Below are 21,221 nucleotides of genomic sequence, written 5' to 3'. Positions count from 1 at the left end.
AGTGTTCTATTGAAATACGAATTTCTGAAATGTTCTGTTGTGATTAGTCATTTGTTTTTTAAATCTCGGAACCCCTCGGGAAAGTAATATCTGTGTCAGTTTCATTAACACATTTCTATAGACAAGTTAATATATTCTATTCTGCTAGGTAATAGATAAAAAAGTTTGATAGAATTGTTGATATTATGTCACCGTTTTGACCCCAACTATTTTATTAATATTTTCAACATTTATTGTGGCCATTTAATCAAGCAGTATTGTTTAATATTCCAGCGTGTTTGCGATGTCTTTATTGCCCCACCTTCGATAACTTTTAATGGTACCTGCTAACCGGAGAAAGTTTCTACGGAGATTTTATTAGTCACTCGCTTTTTCATACACTTATACATCTTAAATTTTTTGTTAGTAAGTGATCAGTCTATATATATAATTTTCCCTGAAACTATTAACATTGCGTAACCATTTTGTTGGGCCAATTAGGGTATAAAGACTATAAAATATGCTATTAGATATATGGTTGTAGTTATATGTTAGTAGATGAATTGCACCCAAGGTCAGAAAATCGTAATAACTCTCTTGTAACCATGTTAGAATATACGTTTTTTAGAGTTTATTTATTTACGTACCAAAATAATAACACATTACATTATAATTATTTATTATAAACCTAAATATAATTAATAGGAAGTTACTAAGAGCTACATTCACGCTTTCTTCGGCAATTTGTTCTTGTCCTGTGACTGGCCTTCAAAGTAGTTTTCACTGAAAATATTAAATTTATTTGATTAATATATTTAAAAATATAAATGATTTATTCAAAATATTTTTGTCGATTGTATAACTACCGCCGCCGGTCTAAGCAATATTCTTCTCCTATTTGTTTCAAGTGAAATGTATTACTAACCATCCAGAAACCTTTTCTGCGTCGTCACACATGAAAGTATCTTCGTTGTAGACTTTACCGGACGGGCAGCTGCCTTTCTGGGGCTGGACGCCGTTACGACAAATGTAGAACTTCTGGCAATCTTCTGGGTGTGGGAAGGTGGGGTGAGGTAAGGCCCTACCGTTGGGTCCTTGTACTTCACCATCAGGGCATGTAAATCCGTCGTCAAGAACATCTATAGAAAATGACAGTATTTAAAAGTTTTCTGTTTCTTCTAATGCTAAGGTTACTAAACGGTTTTAAGTTTAGTTCATTAGGTTAATTAACGATATATAAGGACGAGCGTGGTCGAAATATGACCTAGAGTTATTAATATTTTTAATTTTATTTATATTTAACATTTAAATTATATATAAATGCTGTTAAGTAGGTCAAGTCGAATTGCTAGATAATCTAGGTAACCTTTAAATTATCTAATAAAAATAGTGAAATTACAGAAAAAATATTTATAATTAGGACGCATTTAATTAAAACCAAATATTGAAATTACTTTTTCAAATGTAATTCGACACTCGAACTCGACAACATAATAAGGTCTAGCAAGATTAGTTAACAAGAATAAAGGTTTGACCCGCAGGTTCAACCCGAAATTATTGTTTGGTTTGATTTAACTCAAACTCAAACTCAAACTCAAAATATCTTTATTCAAGTAGGTAACTAAGTACACTTTTGAATAGTCAAGTTAAATTAATCGTAAATTTACATTTACTACCAGTTCGCAAGTCAAGGGCGTAGAGCGGGTAAGAAGAACTGGCAAGAAACTTTCCGCCACTCTTTTTAATCGCCAAGTATTGTCATACAAATTGTTTGAACTGGAGCAATTCAATCCCAAGGATTAGGATCATTTAAGTAGTCCTCAAATTTATAAAAAGCTTTGTTGATTAATTTTCGTTTAACGAGGACTTTGAATTTATTTAGTGATAATTCTCTAATTGCGCTTGGGAGTTTGTTGTAAAAACGAATACAATTTCCATATAAGGAGTGATTTATCTTTTGGAGCCTGGTTGGTCGTACACTCAAATTAGTTCTATTTCGCGTATTATACTGGTGAAAGTCACCATTTGTTTTAAAATCGTTTATATTTTTTTGGACATACAACAAGGCTTCAAGAATATATTGACCAGATAGTGTCATAATATTTAATTCCTTAAACTTATTCCGTACCGACTCCCTCGGAGAAACACAACAAATACCCCGAACAGCCCGCTTCTGCAGCACAAATATGGATTGAACCTCTGCAGCAGCACCCCACAATAAAATGCCGTACGACATAACGCTATGAAAGTAGCTATGATACACAATTTTAGCCGTGTCCTCATCAGTAAACTGTCGGATTTTCTTTACTGCATATGCTGCAGAGCTCAGCCTATTCGAAAGAGTCTCTATGTGTGGGCCCCATTGGAGTTTACTATCTATTGTTATGCCTAGAAAAACAGTTTTGTCAACAAAGTTTAGTTCACTGTCCTTAATTTTCAAGTTACCAATATCTCGCTTTACGCTAGTAGTTGTAAATCTAATACATTTTGTTTTATTCTCATTAAGCAATAAGTTATTTACATTAAACCAGTTAACTATACGAGAGATAGAATTGTTTACATCGTCCAATAATACGTTATTCCTATTCACTTTAAATAGAAGTGAAGTGTCATCAGCAAACAATACCATCTCATGAACTTCGTTGACAAAGAATGGGAGGTCATATTTACTCTAAATAGGAACTGCATTATCAACTAAGCTATGAAGTAAATATTTCTTTTGTTACCCTAAGCTCGACAGTCTATTAATGACTTACCCTTAGTAACTTTATCGCACTGCCGTGGCACGGAGTCTTTCCAATCACAGTTTGAGGTTTCTTCATCAAAGAAGAGGCCAGGCGGGCATGGGTGCTCGTTTGGCACTCCATCTGAGCAGAAGTAGAATTTGTCGCAAGCCTGGAAGATGACAAGTTTCTTTGTTATTTCCTACAATAGGTTGTGGAAGATACTAGTCATACTTGATATATCTTGACTGTCATAAACACGAAAGCGGGAAAATCTTACACTACTATCGAACTAAATGAATTTTGTTAAGTTTGTGGAAGAATACAAAAATATTCCTCATAAAACGGAATAAATATTAAAGGCGGTAACCCCCTCCTTTTTGGAGGTAAGCATACAAGAAGGTCCTTAATCTTAAGCTCAGGAAAGAGTTCCAAAAAAATCCATGATCGTTGATACGATCTCGTAACATTATTACTGTGTTCTATAATAATTTCTACTCATGAAATTTACCTGGGGATCAGGATGCCTGAAGTAACCATTTTGTCTAGGGCAGCCCTTGCTTGGTTTCGCTTCCTCTGTGAGTTGCAAAATAAATATATTATTATATTTTTGTTCAGACTTGTAATATTTTCGTCCAGAACGACTAAAACTTTATTTAAAACATTAAATATTTTGAATAATACTATCAATTCGGTTCTGCAGTTTTAGTCTTATCTTTGTACAAAAAAGAACACACACTTTTAATAGTAGAAAAATGATCAAAACGACATGTTTAATTTACCTAATTAATGTCTGGTTATGTTGATTTCACATAAAATCGAGTTACAGGTTATGAAACATCCGTAATGTAGGGCATGACTGTAATTCTTATCGAAGTACCTAAAACTATTACAGGTTTTTCAACATCCATTAAATAAAATTAACTTATGTACAATTAAGCCACAAATAAGATTTGTGAAAAGGAAATATAATTTTTTTTATATATATTTGTCATACAATCACACAATACAATACAATATTTCCACAATTAAAAAAGTCTGAAAAACTTACGCAGCTCCTTTCTGTCTCCGCAGTCAACGTTTGATGGGATGTCACATAGTTCCTTGTTTGGGTTTTCATCAGCAAATACTAGACCATCTGGACAAAGCCTAGGTTCTGCCTTGCCTGTTTAAGACATTATAAAAAATGAAAATACCAATTAAATGTATCTATGTAAATTAATTGTACTAGTATATTTTTCTTTGATTTAAGTTGGCCTAGTGGCTTGAGCTGGCTCATCCATTAGGGCATAGATTTGAATATCGGCTGTGTACCAATGTTCTTTTATTTCTGTGGGCGCACTTAAAATTCGCCTCGGTGAAGGATAACATAAAAAGGCATAGAAGGCTAACCTATTAGAAAAGAATAATTACGAAACAGATACAGAAATCTGAATGTTGTTTATGTTGTAATATTACCCAATAATTAAATACATTAAATGAAACATGATAAATATAAGACCTCGAAATGAAGTTATATAAAAACTTTCTCTCCACTTTTAGATCACCTAAAATGAATAAAAATTCCTAACACGAAATGTCTCATGCGTTTAAGTTGCCGTAAGTAATTTTAAATTGCTGTTACAAAACTGTTTCAAAAGAAAAAAGAGATCTCTTCGCCATGACAGCTAAGTGTTGAATACTAATAAGTACATTAGGGGTTTAAAATTGGAACGTTCTTGCATAATTAAATTGGTCAGTTTATCTGCAAGTTTGCAATATATAAGTATAATGTATGGTAGCATAATGAAATGTCGAAAGAAAATTCCTTCTGCTTAAATGTTACCATGAATCGCTAATATAAAATCTTTACTCTTTATTAATATAACTTGGTTAATGTGGCAAAAACATCGATATTGCGAAATTACGGACCTAAAGTTTATAATAAGTAAAAAACGAATTATACCTAAACTACTTAACATCAAATAAGTTTTCGCTTAGAAAAATGAATCATATATATCTTTCAAATAATCACAAAATCAACGAAACATAATTCAAATTCGAAACAAGTTTCATAACCTATCAAACACGTTTTTCTTAACTTGTTTGACATTTTAAACAGTATATATTTGCTTCGAGTGGAACCCTTTTAGTTTTTGTGTAGAAAATAAGATAATAAAACATTATTATGTTATAATATTACGATAAGGCAAGTAAATTTGTCAAGCATAACTTAGTCGCTTCAAAAGTTACGTTTCAACTTTCTCCTAGACCCAGGAAGGAGTCAACGACAAAGCTACCTAGATTATAATGTCACCAGATAAACTATATAATACCATAGACAAAGTATATTTTCTCCAATAATACTATTAACAAAATTTTACATTTATTTGTGTTCATGGAGCGTGTTCTTGTGATTTCTCTGAAACTTGAAATGACAAACACAAACCCAAATCTTATTTATTCTTAAACTATTTAAGATGTTGTAAAAATAAATATGTTCAATTATAATTACAATTCAATGTGAAAGATACTTAGTAAAAGTACAAGTGTATATAATTCTTTCTTTCAGAAAACACAGAACTGAATATAAGATAGGTATTTTGTGCATGTCTATATACTTTATCTTTATTTCTGTTTATTCAAGAAAATTGTAATTTTCTAGCAGTGTTAACCAATTTAAAAATAATAATTTTAATGTTGAATTTTACTTGTGAAAGGAACAGTTTAATATGTAAATAATTACTCTATGAAGGTGTCTCATTTAAATATTTTTGGAATGTTACATGTTCGCGTGTGTGAAGGTAAGTGACATTTATCGTAGACGTCGACCTTTCACACAAGATACTGACCTTTGGTGCATTTATAATAAAGGTCACACTGGTATGGATCTCCGTAGAAGCCATTCTTGTCAGGGCAGTCGAAATCCTGACCAGCAACTGAAAGTATAAAACAATTTACTCATAAGAACTATGAAGTAGAAAGCTTTTTTCTCATAAAATAATATATACAATACGGGGTAGGTGATTGGTAACAATTAAATACAAAAATATTTGTACTAAGTATAAAATACACTTATAAAGGGCAATAAAGAAATAAATAACTCAAAACGTAGAACGGAATAGAAAAACTTACAACTATCCCTCACTTTCATTATTGTATATTGGCGTAAGCTTGCGCTCACTAAATTGTTGTATTATTTGCATAGAGAACGGACAAAACCCTAAAAAATATACTAGCCTTTTAGCTGCAGTGATTATTTGCCACGACTTACAGATACTTAGAATCATTTTATTCAGTTATACTTGCACGTCTATGATCTATTGTTTAACAACGTTTTTATTCATTAAAACATTCTTTTAATCAGACAAAAGCAACACAATGCATTTTAATTACGTAGTGTGTAAATTATGTATCATTGACGTACTTAAAATTCTGAATGGAAGGTAAGGTTCTTTGCATTACACCCGACAACAAATTTTGAGTCACACGGATGTCATTTGCGGCATGAATTTTTCTCGTTATGAATAAAACATGAATTTGAAAATAGAATAAGATTTAATAGGTATTTAAATTAAATTAAGTTACTTTTCCGTCTATAGTACTAAAAAGTTTCCTAATGTTCGAAATATAATTTTCTTAACAATTCATGAGTGGACAAGATTTTCAAACGCAAAAATGTATCTCTAAACTTGTCCACAATCAAAAATGATAGTAATTGCTTTCTATGCAATTATATAATAAGTGCGTGTCCAAAAAGTTGCGTTTGCAATGAACAAGTTTAATTTATCGCTACATTTTTAAGAGGAAATTAGTTTAAATTGCTCACTGTTACACATTACTTAAGCCCATTATCGAGTTTCAAAAAAGTCGATATACCGTGACAAAGTGGAATAGTAAAATTGCTTTACAAAATACGTTAGGCAATTGTTGGCATCGTACTTCGCTAGGATATTGAGTTCGTGAAAGGAGGACGAACGATTTGCGTTTGATTAATTCACATCAATTGTATTTGACCTTTATGCTATATTTAATAAAATGCCTATAATATAAATTTATAAAATACATTCCAAAAGCTTAACCATTGTCATATTTATTTTTTCTTCGATTTTATTTGAGCTCGTAAATAGTTTTAGTGACGTATAAATGATCATTTTGTTGCTAAGTGGACGTATTTTTTCCAGTATATAATATATATCAATAGTCAAAAAATATTATTGAGTGTATTTGTAATGAATATTTCACAAATGATTTGATTTAAGTTAAAATTAGTGTTTCCACACTAATCTATCGATCTTGTTAATATTTGACAAAAGCAGAATAAATAATATAAAATAATGATTAGAAATTGAATATTCGCTCACTTATAAATGTCATTTCATTTTTTAATTCATTTATTGTTTTTTGTGTTAGCGATTAGAATCACTCACACTAACTTTCCCTATTCCACTGAATAACCCGGAATTATCGAGGTAAATCGAATTATCGTTATCGTGTAAAGTGACAGTAAACCACAGCTCAAGGGAATTCGTAACATGTCCTTGATAGCCCTAGTTACTTTCATTGCTAAAATATTTTCTATATTTTATAAAATCTTGCGTCGGACAGTTTTTATATAAAAAGTCTCTTGTAACTACTCAAAAATATGTCTATAACATAATAATTGTTAATATGAAACACCCTCGTTTCATATTTTATAACTTAAGTCCTACTAAATAATCGAAAACTAACACATAAATTTGTATATAACTTGTAAAATATTTAAACTATATGTTTTTTTTTTATTTATATTGTATTTAATTTTTATTAAAATAGTTGCGCACATAGCAAAAAATATGCTATGTAGCTTCCAAATGTAAAATAAATTTAACTCACCAAAGCAAACAGCGGCACTGAATATAATTAAAAATTTCATTTTGTTGGACCCTATTCTATGTTTGGTATGAACGAAAGCACACGTGCAACTCCCCTGAAAGGTTGCTCTGTATTGCCGAGTAATGAGAGTCGTGACCGGCGCATGCGCAGCCTATAGTTACGATGTTGGCCGTTCGTGGAAAGTTGGTGCAACTTTGTGTTAATTTTTATATGCATCTATAAGATTACTTGTGTACTACCAAAACTTTCTCATCCATAGAGGGCGTTATAACTGTTTTAATTGCGAAGGCATTTGTGCTTTCTAGAAATAAAATAATATTAACTACTCAGTAACTGATATTATTTTATAGTTTTAATTAATAATTCATCTTTTTATTCAGCCATTAGGTATCTAACCCTATTAATAAAGCTACAATGAAGTCAAATAATAGCCATCGTTATATGTTGTGGTGGTAAAAATTATTAATAACATTTCGAAGGACATGGTGGACAGATATTGTTACAAAAACAAGTGAAAGGAGATAAAAGTATCTCTTATATCCGATAAGTAGATGCAAAACTTCAACAAAATATAGATACAAGAAAAATTTGCAATTAACCACTGTAATAAGTGAAATGATGCAAGAATTTATTAAATTACATCAAAACCTCACTAAAGTTCGCTGCGTTAACTATAACAATGCGAGAGTATAGAAAAAGCCAGAATATGTAGTTAATACCATTTTACCAGTCCCAAGCGGTCAGCCTCGAATGCCAGGACTTACCATGGTCAATCTCATGGATTTAAGTCATTTCAATGGACGTCACGACTTAATTTATAATCTTTATTGTCAACGAGTTCGTCTTGTAAAGCCATGTTTGGTGGTCTTATTTTAATACGATAAGATATTTATGAGTTTTATAGGTTATTTTCGGAATACATTTCAAATTAAGTTTTACTACGCTTATTAACCTTTATATGGAATTGTTCAACATAATTCACGATGTTATGATAGGTTTAAGATCGATTATATTATATACTGCAAAACTTCTTATGCACTTGAGAAATGTTTTTTTTAAATAATGGCATTTTTCAAGAAATGCTTATGCTGCCATTAACGTACTATATATAAGTTCAGCTATAGCTACTGCAATGCTATATTTGTGACTACATTAAAAATACACTAAGAATTATTATTCATGTTACGACTCTAATCGATGGAGCTTTCTTCTAAATGAGTATTGTAATAATATTGGTTTCCTAGGAGAGTTCACGAGGCACGTGACATGTCTGACAATGAGTCATTCCCTGGACTGTTTGCCATTGTTTTATCAATACGGTTCTTGAACCCCGATTTACTTCTTAGTAAACTTAGATATTTATTTCAAATAACAATAAGGATGACACAAGCCCAATGTTGTAAGTATTAGAACTATCAGATTTAAAACAAAACGTGACAGAGATAATCTAAACAGAAATGGTTAAAAAATAAAAACGAGAGCTTAATTCGGGTCGTAAGAGCATTCTAATAAGCCATGGTCGTGACGTTATCAATTTGTTTTAAGTATAACTTAGCCAACATTCAACCCTGAATTATAATATATTATTTATTCATTTGCATGTGTAAGAATTATCGCCTCTGACCATATTTTGGAGAACGAAAGGATAAACCTCAATAACTCGTTTCGGAAGTAATTAAATTAATTAAAGACTCCAAGCAGAAGAAATAGTATCCTTTATGAAGGTCATTTAGTGCTCTTTAAAATATTACAGTAAATAATTAAAATATATCATAATAGCGTTTTAATTACCTCAATATTTTTATGAAATTATTTTAAGATTTTTAAATTACATTATTATTTATTACATACGAGATCTCCGAATATCTTATATACTTTGATTTAACCATACATTAACGGCTTTTGAATTTATAATTATTATGTAAGATGTTTTATCTCGAAAAATAATCAGAAAGTTGTTTCGTATCTACTTTCTACCGGTCGTTAAAAATCAGAAGCACAAATGCAAATCTACTTAATATGGGATGTTAAAATCGCTTAATATAGTTTATAGCATGATACAGAGGAATAAATTTGAATTGAGCACTAATCTCTGTAATAATTTAGACATAAGATCTCTGACACTTATAATATTACTCAGTTTAAGAGATTAACGTTTACGAGACAAGGACTACACAATCACGACTTGAGAATCTGGTTACATTAGATTTACAAAACATTTTTACAGAAAATTGACTATATTTACTTAAAAACAATATAAGTAACTTTTAGTTATCGGCAGTATACATCAAATTAATATAATACATTGCTCTCACTTTTAATTTGGTGGTTAATTCTAAATATAGGTCTATAGGTAATTCATTAGCCTTAGATAGTAAAAAAATATACAATTATTATGGCTGGTACTTACCAGTATTTTACACGAAGTAGGTTTAGTTGATAGATTGAATTTGATTTGTTACTCAGCAATTAAGCAACAATATAGGTTGAGTAATGGAATGTCTATCGAAAACTGGTCTTATAAGTGATACCTAGTGTACTAGGTCAGCTAGATGAAATTGACATGGTTATAATACAAGCCTAGGCAGTGATTGCAAAAAATATTGCCGACATGACAAGACAATAGCTTTTACTATTGTTCATTTCAGCTCTCATTTATAGATATCGTATCTACCGATGACAGCTGAATTATATTGTTTTTATTTTCACTCAACCGAATATTATACATATTTCAAGACTAAAAAAAATACTTTTGATGAACCACAGTAACATGATGTTTTTTTTTAAATATGTAATAATGGGTAGTCATGGTATATTCCTGTTTGTATGTAAACTTTCTCTTTCCTATTAATTGCTTTACAATTTTTAGGTAGGTTTATTAAACGTCGAATAAGTAATTATTTCTCAGTGATCGTACGTATATATTATAACATAGATGTTTTATAAAATTGCGCTACTGTAGTAATTTGTATTATCTGATTTGTGAACGAAATATATCAAATATGATAAAATAAAAATAACACATTTGAAGAATGCCTAAAATTGTATAGAAAAAAGTATTGAGTATAATTTATTTTAGAAATTTGCTAATAATGTTAATACAAAAATTCTTGGCGTGCCAAACGCGTTGAATTCTTTTATAGGTGCGATAGATTATGGAGAATGTAAATACGTAAGGTATTTTTTGAACATGACTTTTTAATAATACTTCAATAGAGAATGAATAAATATGAATTTATAAGATTAATTTATAGCAATCTCTCTATAAATTAATCGAATAAATTATCTCTGCTCTCGCACGTTGTAACATGATCTTTATTGAAATAAGTGTATGTATTTAAAAAAAATATAAATCGCGTGTTATAAATTTTATTAGGTAATTTATAATAGAAGAAGCATAGAAATGAATATCACAACTCTCACACACAAAATACAGTAAAATTTTGTGTATAAGTTATAAGTTCTGTATTTTAGTTTATTTTCGTGCTTGGGTTGTCTGGAAGAACCCGCATTTAGCAGTAAGACCGCCTATTTAAATCCCTTGTTTCCATTACTTAATTTTATTTTTTCTCTATTTTGTGTTAATATGATATAAATAAAGTGCTATAATAATATTATAAAATTTTAGTTACCTATATATTTTTAGATTAAATATGTATACTGATAGATAGATAAAAAAATACTGTATGTGTTTTATTATATATTACGCAAATAATTCAAAGTACTGAATAGACGTCTATACGGTTATAATTTCTAGTCTTACAATCACAATGGGTGGATAAAATTAAATAGTAGCTTCATATCTATAATAGTTTATTTTTAAGTCTATTTTTTTCATTTAATATTATAGTTGGCTGGTTAACGCTTTGGTTTATTTGTGATTAGTTTGATGCTTTGTAAATTTTACATCAGTAATGTATCTTCCGCAGCTATGAAAACTTTAAGGGAACTGTAATAATTTCTGTTAAATTACATTATTTTCAAATACTTTTTCAATCTTATTCCTGAAGTATTTTCCTGTTTTATTTTTAAAGTTTAGTAGCAAAACCAACCTAAACTTATTGAAATATAATTATAGGTTTCGGCTTGTGAAGCGGCTGAAAACAATAAAGCATGCAAATACAGGGGTCTAGGCTCAGAATATGATTTTGTCCCATTCGGTGTCGAGACGCTTGGTCCGTGGGGTCCTAGCGCTTTAAGCCTTTTTAAAGAAATTTCAAAAAGGTTAGTCGACATCACAGGACACCGAAGATCTGGCAGCTACCTCGGACAAAGAATTAGTCTAGCGATTCAAAGGGAGAACGCTGCCATTATCTTCGGAACCTTGCCTAAAGGGACTCCTTTAATAATATATTTTAGTTTATGTTAAGTTTAGTAAGGGGGAGGAGCTGGGAAATAACAAATACAGATTTATCTTAAAGTATATTTAACTTATCAAGCTTATAAGTAACTTATTTTATATCACTGAGTTTAAGATCTTCCCTTTGGAGCTGGCGCTGCCTCTTCCGCATCCTTGTACCAGTCCTCACTGAAAATACATAAATTAAAAATAAATTACCCAATTTAGGTCAAGAGCTATTTATATATGAATCAACGAAATTCAACAGCTCAAATCGGAAAAAATATTTAGGGTTTTTCTAACTAGACAGAGCAACCTTGAAACGTTTTTTAACATTTGAAAGCCTCTATTTTTAACTTAATCTTTGTCCTGTAATATAACTAAAGATGATGAAAAAGTTATTTCATATGTGATATATAATAAATCGTAACTTTCCCTACAAATTTCAACGAAGTACTTGTTTTTTTACGTACATTTACTTCATGTTTATATTAAAGAAACAACTTTCAAGGAATATCTCAGGGTCTTTGGAAAATAACCAAATTATAGAATTAAAGTAAAATGTTACTGACCATCCGCGAACATTTTCAGGGGCGTCACACCTCTGGCTTTCCTCGTTGTAGACTTCTCCAGTTTGGCAACCAAGGTCACGTGGCTCGATTCCGTTGAGACACACGTAGAAACGTTGGCAGTCGTTGGGGTGGGGGAATTTGGGGTGAGCGACGATTTGGCCTTGAACATTTACCACCTGGTCCTTGGGGCACTCAAAACCATCCTTGGTTTTCTCTAATTAAAAAAAAATTATATTAAGTAAAGAATGAAATATTTTGTGCGTGAAGTTTAATAAGTGAGGTTTACATTTAGTATTATTTATTTCTATGTAAGTTTTTCATTTCCTTCTTCTCTTTCATTATTGTATATATGTATATATAAAATTCACCTAGTAATCACGAGTCTACTAGATGAGCATTGCCAAGAGTCCATGCCTAATTTAAAAAAAAATGCTAACATTTGTAATATAGAATTTAATAATTTCTTGAAACTGCAGTTCACATTTTTGTACCATTAACGTACCTAACGTTATAAAGGAATTCCAAAAATGTGAATGCCTGCTACCGTGGAAGGGCATATCACCTCTCACTGTATACATTACACACGACCGAATCTTGCTCTTTGTGATCTATGCCACTGACCTGCAGCCAGGACTGGTTACATTCTTTTATTACGTAATGTTTTAATAAGAATCTATACGAGAAACAACGATAAATTTTCAGCCTTCCACTATCAATAAACAAAGTAGTGTATCATAAAAATCTGGGAAAATCGTAGAAACGAAGTTTAAAGACGATGAAACCAGAACACAACGCTAATTTGGCTAACACTCCAATATTGGGTTTAGAACTTACTGTCTTGAGAAGCGCATCCTTGTCTGCCGGCTGAGTCAGGCCATACACAAGTACCGGAATACTCGTCGAAGTGAAGACCAGCTGTACATTTTACTTCAACAGATTCTCCTTCAATACAGTTGTAGAAAGCATTGCACACGGTTGGGTCAGGGTGGGCAAAGAAACCGTTCCTACGTGGGCATTGGTTGTTTGGTTTTGGGGGCTCTGAAAACACCATGTTAATTACTATCTTCAAAGATACTTTAAACATTATTTATACATTCCATCCCTATTTCAACTAAAATACAAATCTTTACTATACATGTTAAAAGTGAGTTTTATTATTGGTTTACATTTTCCTTAATTAATAATTATCTAACTAATGGTCGAAGATTTTGTTAAACATCAAAAAACCTCAAGACTATCTCTTGACTATCTATTAAAAAAATATTAATCTTTAATCTTCTACGGTGAAAAAATCAATTTAATTTTTACACTTTCTGCCATAAATAAAAAGTACCAAGGCAAGCTATTGAAAGCCAGTTTCATTATCAGTTTTAACAGATTACGTCAATAGAAATGGGGAAACCATATATTGTAAAAAACCTTGAAATTGTTTTGCGATTTCTAGGAAACGATTGTCTCCTTATCAAACAGGAAGGTAGATTTCTCTGAGACGCACTAATGAGTAGCCGGTATATTTATTTCTTCCGTTCACAAGAGCTGAGTGTAACCTTGAATGGAGGCAGTTGCATTCTGCGAACCGTTTTTGCCTTGACGGCCTTTCACATAGATGTGACATATTATAACAATTGTTTTATTACTAGAACCATGTGTCTGCGCATTCCAGGGCTTTTATACCATTTTAACCACTAAGTCGCGGAGGTGGTTATGTATCTCAAATATCAATACACAATTCGGTCAAAATTAACACCTATCAATGTTTTATCATGTTTATATAATGCTTTCTACACTTGAAATTAAATATAAATTTTGTATTTAAATTCAGGAGCGTGACCTAGGCGGTCAAAGGTAGACAGGATACTTTCATGTCTGGCACAGTTAAACAACCTTGAGGTATTCTTTGTAATATGTGGTAAAGAATCCACTCGTGAAGGTATATAAATTTAATATTATATTATATGTATATAAGTTATATACTTTTGTTCCTTTAAAGGCACTGAATTTCGTTAATTAAAATAAGAATCATATTGTAATGTGTCATGTCAGAATCATGGCACAGAGTTTGCACTCTGTAATTCATATATAGGACGTTTGCAAATACTTACGTAATTCTGTCCTATCTCCACAATCAACGTTGAAGGGCTGGTCGCATTTGTTGATCTTCCTAATAGTAGGGTCGAACACTAAACCATCTGGGCAGAGTTTTGTGGTGGCAACACCATCTCTGCATTCGTAGAATTTGTCACATTGTCTGTCGTCTTCATATTGGCCGTCTTTGTTGGGGCATTTAAATTGGGCGTCTATAAAACAAATATAATGGTTAGTTAATTAAATATTAATAAATTAAATATTATTTTTATATGTATGTAACATTATTTATAAAGTCCCATCTATAAATATTGACTTCAGATTAAAAACGATGGCTAACTAATACAACGAGTCAATTTAAATCAAATTCCAACTATATATTTTATATATAATTTTAAAGTAGTAATTAATTACACCTACACGAATTTGGTGTTGTCGTGTGAAAGCGAATCAATCAAGTTGAGAAGTAGAGCGCTATTTGATACTTCAGAACGGGTCAGAGTTACATAATAACGCACAGTTATATAATGCTAACACAATATTGGCTTATAATACGTGGCTTATGCTCTTACAATTTGGCAATACAATACTGATTTCATAAGGTTCTAATAGATTCAGAAAAAGGGGATTCAATACTAGAATCTTAAGATAAAAGATTTTATAGTGTTGTGATAATTTTCCTATAAGTCTCTCCAAGTAGGTATACAATTATTTAGTGAAATACATATTCTTACAAAACTACCTCTATCAGTGGCTTGCACTATTGCACTTGATGTTGTAATGCAATTGCATGTTAAAAGAATCATGCAAACAACATAGCTATTTTGTTAATTGAACGGTGAAATTGATTTGAAAAAAGTTTTATGAAAACTATTTTTGTACGAATATAAATAAACGACCTTTAGTAGCCACTTTTAATAAAGTTCACAGATTTATATTTTGCAATTTTAACAAAAATCTTTTAATTAAATACACGAATAACATGTTACACGAATAAAAGTATAACTTTGCAATTTAAATTTATACTGTCAAGGTCGTGAAGCTTTAACCTATTTGACTGTATTTATATTTAATGATTAAATTGATAATTTAAATAAAAGTCATATAAAAATGTTTATTCATATAAGAGATGAATTATGTATAAAATAGTATCTATTTGGACGTTTGGCATATTCAGCTAATGTTACATATGTAAATTAACGTGATGTAGCCGGTTTTCTGTTACCCAATGACCTTTTAGATGTCTTTATTACAAGAGGTTAAATAATCAACCTACTTTTTAGAAGTATGAGGAAGTCATTTGTAATAATACTATTATTAACATCTTTTATCATACTTTGTATTTTGAAAGTATATGTTGAAAACCTATAATTAACTAGCGAACATTACTAGTTGACTTAGCGAGTCATCTTAATTTTTATGTAAATTAATGATTAATTTATATTGTATGTAAATTTCAGTATTCTAAAGATCTTCACGTGGGATCTAAGATGGCAGGCGACGCCTGCGCAGCTGACGCAACAAGTGAAAGTGAGGTGACGATTACAACATCGAATGGTGCATCGCTTGGATACGTCGAGGGTCGGATGATGACCCACAGATCTTATTTTATTAGAATTTTTGGTACCCATTGATTTCTAAAAATGTATAGGTAAAAGCTTCAATAAAAACCATAAGGAAATTAAAAACTGTATTCTAATACTTAAATGGTCAAGCTACAGGCATACGTATTTCCCAATTTATTACCAAGGTGTTGTGTAAAAGGTTAACAGTGTAAATGTATTTACGAAAACAATACAAATATATGTTATCGTATCAAATGATTTGCGACTATCAGTCTACATATAAATAATGAGACAATAAATTTGGTCAGAATCAATATTTTAATAATTTCGTTTTTATTACTTAAAACGTATATACATTTCCATAAAAAACTATGCCTTTTAGCACTCACTGTAACTGAACTGGACTGGAGTATCTTAGGCTAATTCAAACCTTTAAACTGGCTTGTCTTAGAATTTAATATAATATATTTAATATATAAAGTTTTATACGTAACGTATGCCTATACATATAAATATTTATGAGGGCTTTAAAAAAATAATTGAGAAGAAACCTTTATTTACATTTACTATAAATGGGAACTAGAAGGATGTTAAACTTCCTGCGAGTCGCCATGTTTAGCAGATAAATTCTATTATGGTATGTATATCTTTAGTTTCAAGGGTGTTCGACAAAATCGATTATATTAACCTTAAATTCATGTATGGGCTTTTACCGGAGTAAATTGGAAAAGTAAGTTCATATGTATAAATACCAAGTTATAAGTTCAAACGTTCTTATGCGTATATAATTTTGTTGCGACCACAGAACTTAGTACCTATGAAAAGGTTGTGTTGCAAAAGAGAGAAAGAATGTTTTGCGTAAAATAATATAATTATGTCAACACAATCTCTACGCAATTTGTGGCACTATTGCGTACTTTTAGTGAATGTCAATGTCGAATTTCTGCGAACCACTGAAGGGTAGTGCCGGCCTCTGGGTTTCATAGCTTTTCTTTGAATTCCTTAACTAAAATTGTTTTTAATTCTGCACGTTTAATATGAATTGTTCTATTACTGCATCTACGACTAATTTATAGATTAATGTGAATGAAACGAAAAATCACACAAGCAATTTTCTTAAAATATGTAATTCTTAATGTATAGTATATACATCCTACATACTGCACCTAACTTTTTGTTGGTTATGTAATAATTAAAATGAATAAAATTTTAGCCGATGATGGAAAAAGTATTAAATTAAAAATGTTTTGAGACAAGCTGTTCAAAACTCCACGTTCTCGTGGATTTTTCACCAAAATATGCGAGTTTTGAATATCAATTAGAATTGCATACATGGCTGAATACAAATATAGGTAAAGCTTAAATATAACCTTTTATATATATTCCAAGCATGTCGACTTGATACATCGCTATGTTTATTCGAAGCAACAATTTTCACTTAGAAATTTGGAGCTTTTGCTCTTTGTCTCATGGATAAATAATTATCGAATTACAAATTAGCGAGTTAAATTACAAATTTAACGGATATTTTCATTGTATTAACCCAATTTATGACTAATTTTAAATATTAAAATAACATTTTTGGCAAGTAATAATTGCAGATTTTTGTCGACTAATAATTTTGTAAAGTTTAAAAAATGCTTACTTGCAAGAGCAGCTGCCGCTGCCAACACGATGAACACTTTCATGGTGATCTTTTAATTACCAATTTAATAAAAAATATGACTAGATTGATGTCCGACCCTACTGGCAACCCTGGTGCAACTGACAGTTTCAATCGCCGCGCGCGCCTTTTCTTCGCCCGCACTGCGTGTCTATGCGCAGAACCGGTACACACGAAGTCATTTTTAAATCTTATATCTATCAACAATCAAGTTAAAATTATTAAAAGGATATTAAAGAAGTGACAGTATCGATAAATAAAGTTCTACAGTCAATAGTTTCTCTAATGCCAGTGGGCGTTTTAGATGACAAGTTTCTCTAGGCTCTCGGTGAATGTAACGCACTTTTTCTTACAATTTTGTTTGCTGAAAGTCTAAAACATAATCTGCCTCAATGTATATCTATTTAAGTAGTGTGCTTGTTACCATAGTCAATATAATTTTTCTGTCGAAATAACACCGTTACCATGGTGACCAATACTATACGAAACTACCTTTGATCACGTTTCATTATAAGGTCGAACGAATTTTAGCACTTTTATTGACAAAGATTTTTGTTTCAAGTTTTTCAAGAAAACTAGAAAACTTGACCTTAACTCAAATATTTGATTTGAGATTTTAAATTCTAAGGTTGCGACAGGCTCTTTTGGCGTCGTAAGAATTCAAAATTATGTCTAAGTTAGGTTTTATCTAGGTATAAAAGTCTACCTTACTAGGTATAAAAGTCTGAATAAGAATTAGATAACTAAGTGTAAGCAAAGGAATGTGATAACATATTTAGATTTACCTAAATCCCTATACCATACTTTGACAAATATTAACATTCAGTACGCCCTACATACCTACTAAGTTATTTGTATGAATTCCCATAAGCCCCTAAACCCGGACAGACTCATTCTGGCTTTGTATCAGCCGTTTTTGGTTCCAAAACATGGTGTACTGTTCTTCTAGACGAATTACACGTGAAGGAATATAATGTAATGAATCGGTCCAGATCCGGAGATCAAACGAACACTTATATATGTATACCAAATATACATTTCTTCACAGAATCTTTATTGATTCAGAACAACCACTCTGCTAATGCTGATCTTTCTTATATAAAGTGTTTCCTATATCAAAGTAGTGGTTATACTTAATCATCTCATGTGACCCCTGTATAAAACGTACCTACTTTATGTTGCCGCAATGAATCGTTAATAATACAAACGGTAAACACTTAATAGGCAAGTGTTTTGTGTATGCAGGGCGCTCTCATAACGTTACTATGAAACAATAATTTATTTCAAATTCAAAGTACATATAAACCATATACAACTGTAAATTCCAAAGAGCGCAGGGTAGGATGTGCATAATAAATCAGCTTTGTTTAAACATTTTATTTTCCGCGTCTGCAAGTACAAAATCACCATTCACTTTTTAATACATTATTTATACCTAAATAATATTTACTTTAATTATAATATAACAAAGCTGGCTTACGCTGAAAATAACTTTGAATTGTTATGGAGAATGTACGATACGGGTAATACATTATTTGTATAAAAGTCTAAAAGTGAGTTTGAATATACATGCACTTTACTATTAAAACTACTTGTTTTTAGTCATTAGTAATTTAGTATGAATTTGGCAGGAACTATCTGTGGTTTTCCCAAAAACGATCTTACTTTTGCGTGTTTTAATCTACTGATATTTTTTTTTTCTAACTCAGAAGAGATACAGGTGTAGTACCTGGCAAAACATAATTGATTTTACATATGTTGGTTTATTGAATGACACGAATGGATGACTTGCCAATAGATAGAAAAAAATAATTAATCAGACGTAGAAATATCAATTGTCATATTATTGGTGGTCAGGGGCACCGAAAATAAGTAGTTAATTCAATCCCAATAATATATTCATAACGTCTCGACACGAAACTTGGTTTGATAGTGTAGGGGAAACTCGCGATAAAGCAGCTCCTAGTAGTAATGTCTTAAGTAGTCAAAAAACGCATTTCATACACTATTATGTGTAGAGATCTTCTGTGATTGTTAGTAAAATTTAGAAGTGTATACAGAGAAAGTCACGGAAAGTATAATTATACTATCTAATTAGATAGTATAGCCTAACAATTATGGCTTGTACATCCATTGCATCACTTATGACATTTTGAGAGAGAGATATCTCCGAATATAGAAAAATTACAGAGACATATGAATGTATATGATCCGTATTGAGAGAAGTAGTCAATTTGCGATTACAAATTGACCTTTGCAAATCGTTTGCAACCGGAACCTGAAAATAAAGAATCATATAACATTATCATTCTCTTACGTCATTCATACATTCGTTTTGTATATTGTATAATATAACTGGCTCTCATTTCTATAGGCTTTGTTGGATGTAAAAATGCGGCCCAGTTTTGGTAATGAGTTTACTTTAACTATGAATGGATTATAATATAAAAATAGTATTTTTAGATGTATAGGTAGATTTTGCACTTTTTCATTGCAATTGGTTCTTTTGTGTTTTGAAAATAATTAAAATGTGACCTAAAAAAATTTGCTTAACCATTGTTATTATATATTACTAATTCATTAATTAATTATATGCTAAAATATTTTTAATGATATTATCATCTAGCAATCTTGATTACTTTCTTACTGTTCGCATTTTCGCTCAAATCTATGAGTCGCGCCCGGATCACAAAATTGATAATTTCATGATAGAGGATTGGATCATAGTAGATTTATTATCATACTTATTTATTTATAGCCATCAGAGATACAAAAAAACATTTATATCTATTGTTTTTCTTAATCTACGATAACCGATTCTGTGTGCCTACGGCCAAAGGACTCCCCCATTGTCCTCCATTTTCCCTTATTGTATACCAATCTCGTCCAGGTCTTAGTCTTTCCAGCAATTTCCATGACTTCATCGGCCCTCCTTTTATATTGCCTAGCTCTGTTTCTTTTATGGCCTCTTGGTTGCCATAGTGTTGCAATTTTGCTCCATTTATCTGCTCCTCTTATGGTATGTCTAGCCCATTTCCATTTTAGTTCTTTTGTTTTATATGCAACGTCAGCAAACCCTGTTTTATCTCTCTAAATTCTTGTTACTTATTTTGTCAATTTTTCTTCTTTCCATGGCTCTCTGGGTTACGCTTAATCTTTCACATTGTGCGTTGGTAAGTGCCCAGGTTTCGCAGCCGTACCTATGTGAGAATTGGTAGGATGTATGTGTTGAAAAGTTATTATCATATTATTAAATATTAAATATATTATTATATTATTAACATTTAATAACTTCAACTTAAAAACTTATTTTAAGAAAGATACATACAGTAAATCCTACTGAGAACAGTGCTTAAAATTATTTTGGTACGCCTCTGTGCTAAGTTGATTATAATTTCTTACGAAGCCTACTATACCACAAACTTGTTGAATGACGAATGA

General features: G+C 31.0%; 2 protein-coding genes across 2 annotated transcripts; both read right to left on the bottom strand.

The window, feature by feature from the left end:
• Positions 1–641: 641 nt before the first annotated feature.
• Positions 642–7,690, bottom strand: LOC125055949 (protein obstructor-E-like). The gene is made up of 7 exons (XM_047658710.1): positions 7,557–7,690; positions 5,534–5,620; positions 3,754–3,867; positions 3,214–3,278; positions 2,736–2,874; positions 905–1,118; positions 642–762 (listed from the first exon to the last, which is right to left on the bottom strand). Exons 1-7 carry the CDS (start codon positions 7,594–7,596, stop codon positions 705–707), a joined length of 717 nt encoding a protein of 238 aa, XP_047514666.1. The 5' UTR covers positions 7,597–7,690; the 3' UTR covers positions 642–704.
• Positions 7,691–11,965: 4,275 nt separating this feature from the next.
• Positions 11,966–17,896, bottom strand: LOC125055950 (protein obstructor-E-like). The gene is made up of 5 exons (XM_047658712.1): positions 17,763–17,896; positions 14,570–14,764; positions 13,302–13,505; positions 12,468–12,681; positions 11,966–12,084 (listed from the first exon to the last, which is right to left on the bottom strand). The coding sequence occupies exons 1-5, from the start codon at positions 17,803–17,805 to the stop codon at positions 12,027–12,029; spliced, it is 714 nt and encodes a 237-aa protein (XP_047514668.1). The 5' UTR covers positions 17,806–17,896; the 3' UTR covers positions 11,966–12,026.
• Positions 17,897–21,221: the final 3,325 nt, after the last annotated feature.

This window comes from Pieris napi, chromosome 14 (genome assembly GCF_905475465.1).
Source record: "Pieris napi chromosome 14, ilPieNapi1.2, whole genome shotgun sequence".
Taxonomy (NCBI): Eukaryota; Metazoa; Arthropoda; class Insecta; order Lepidoptera; family Pieridae; genus Pieris; species Pieris napi.
The sequence above is the reverse complement of the archived record's forward strand: the minus strand, read 5'-3'. Positions and strand labels throughout refer to the sequence as shown.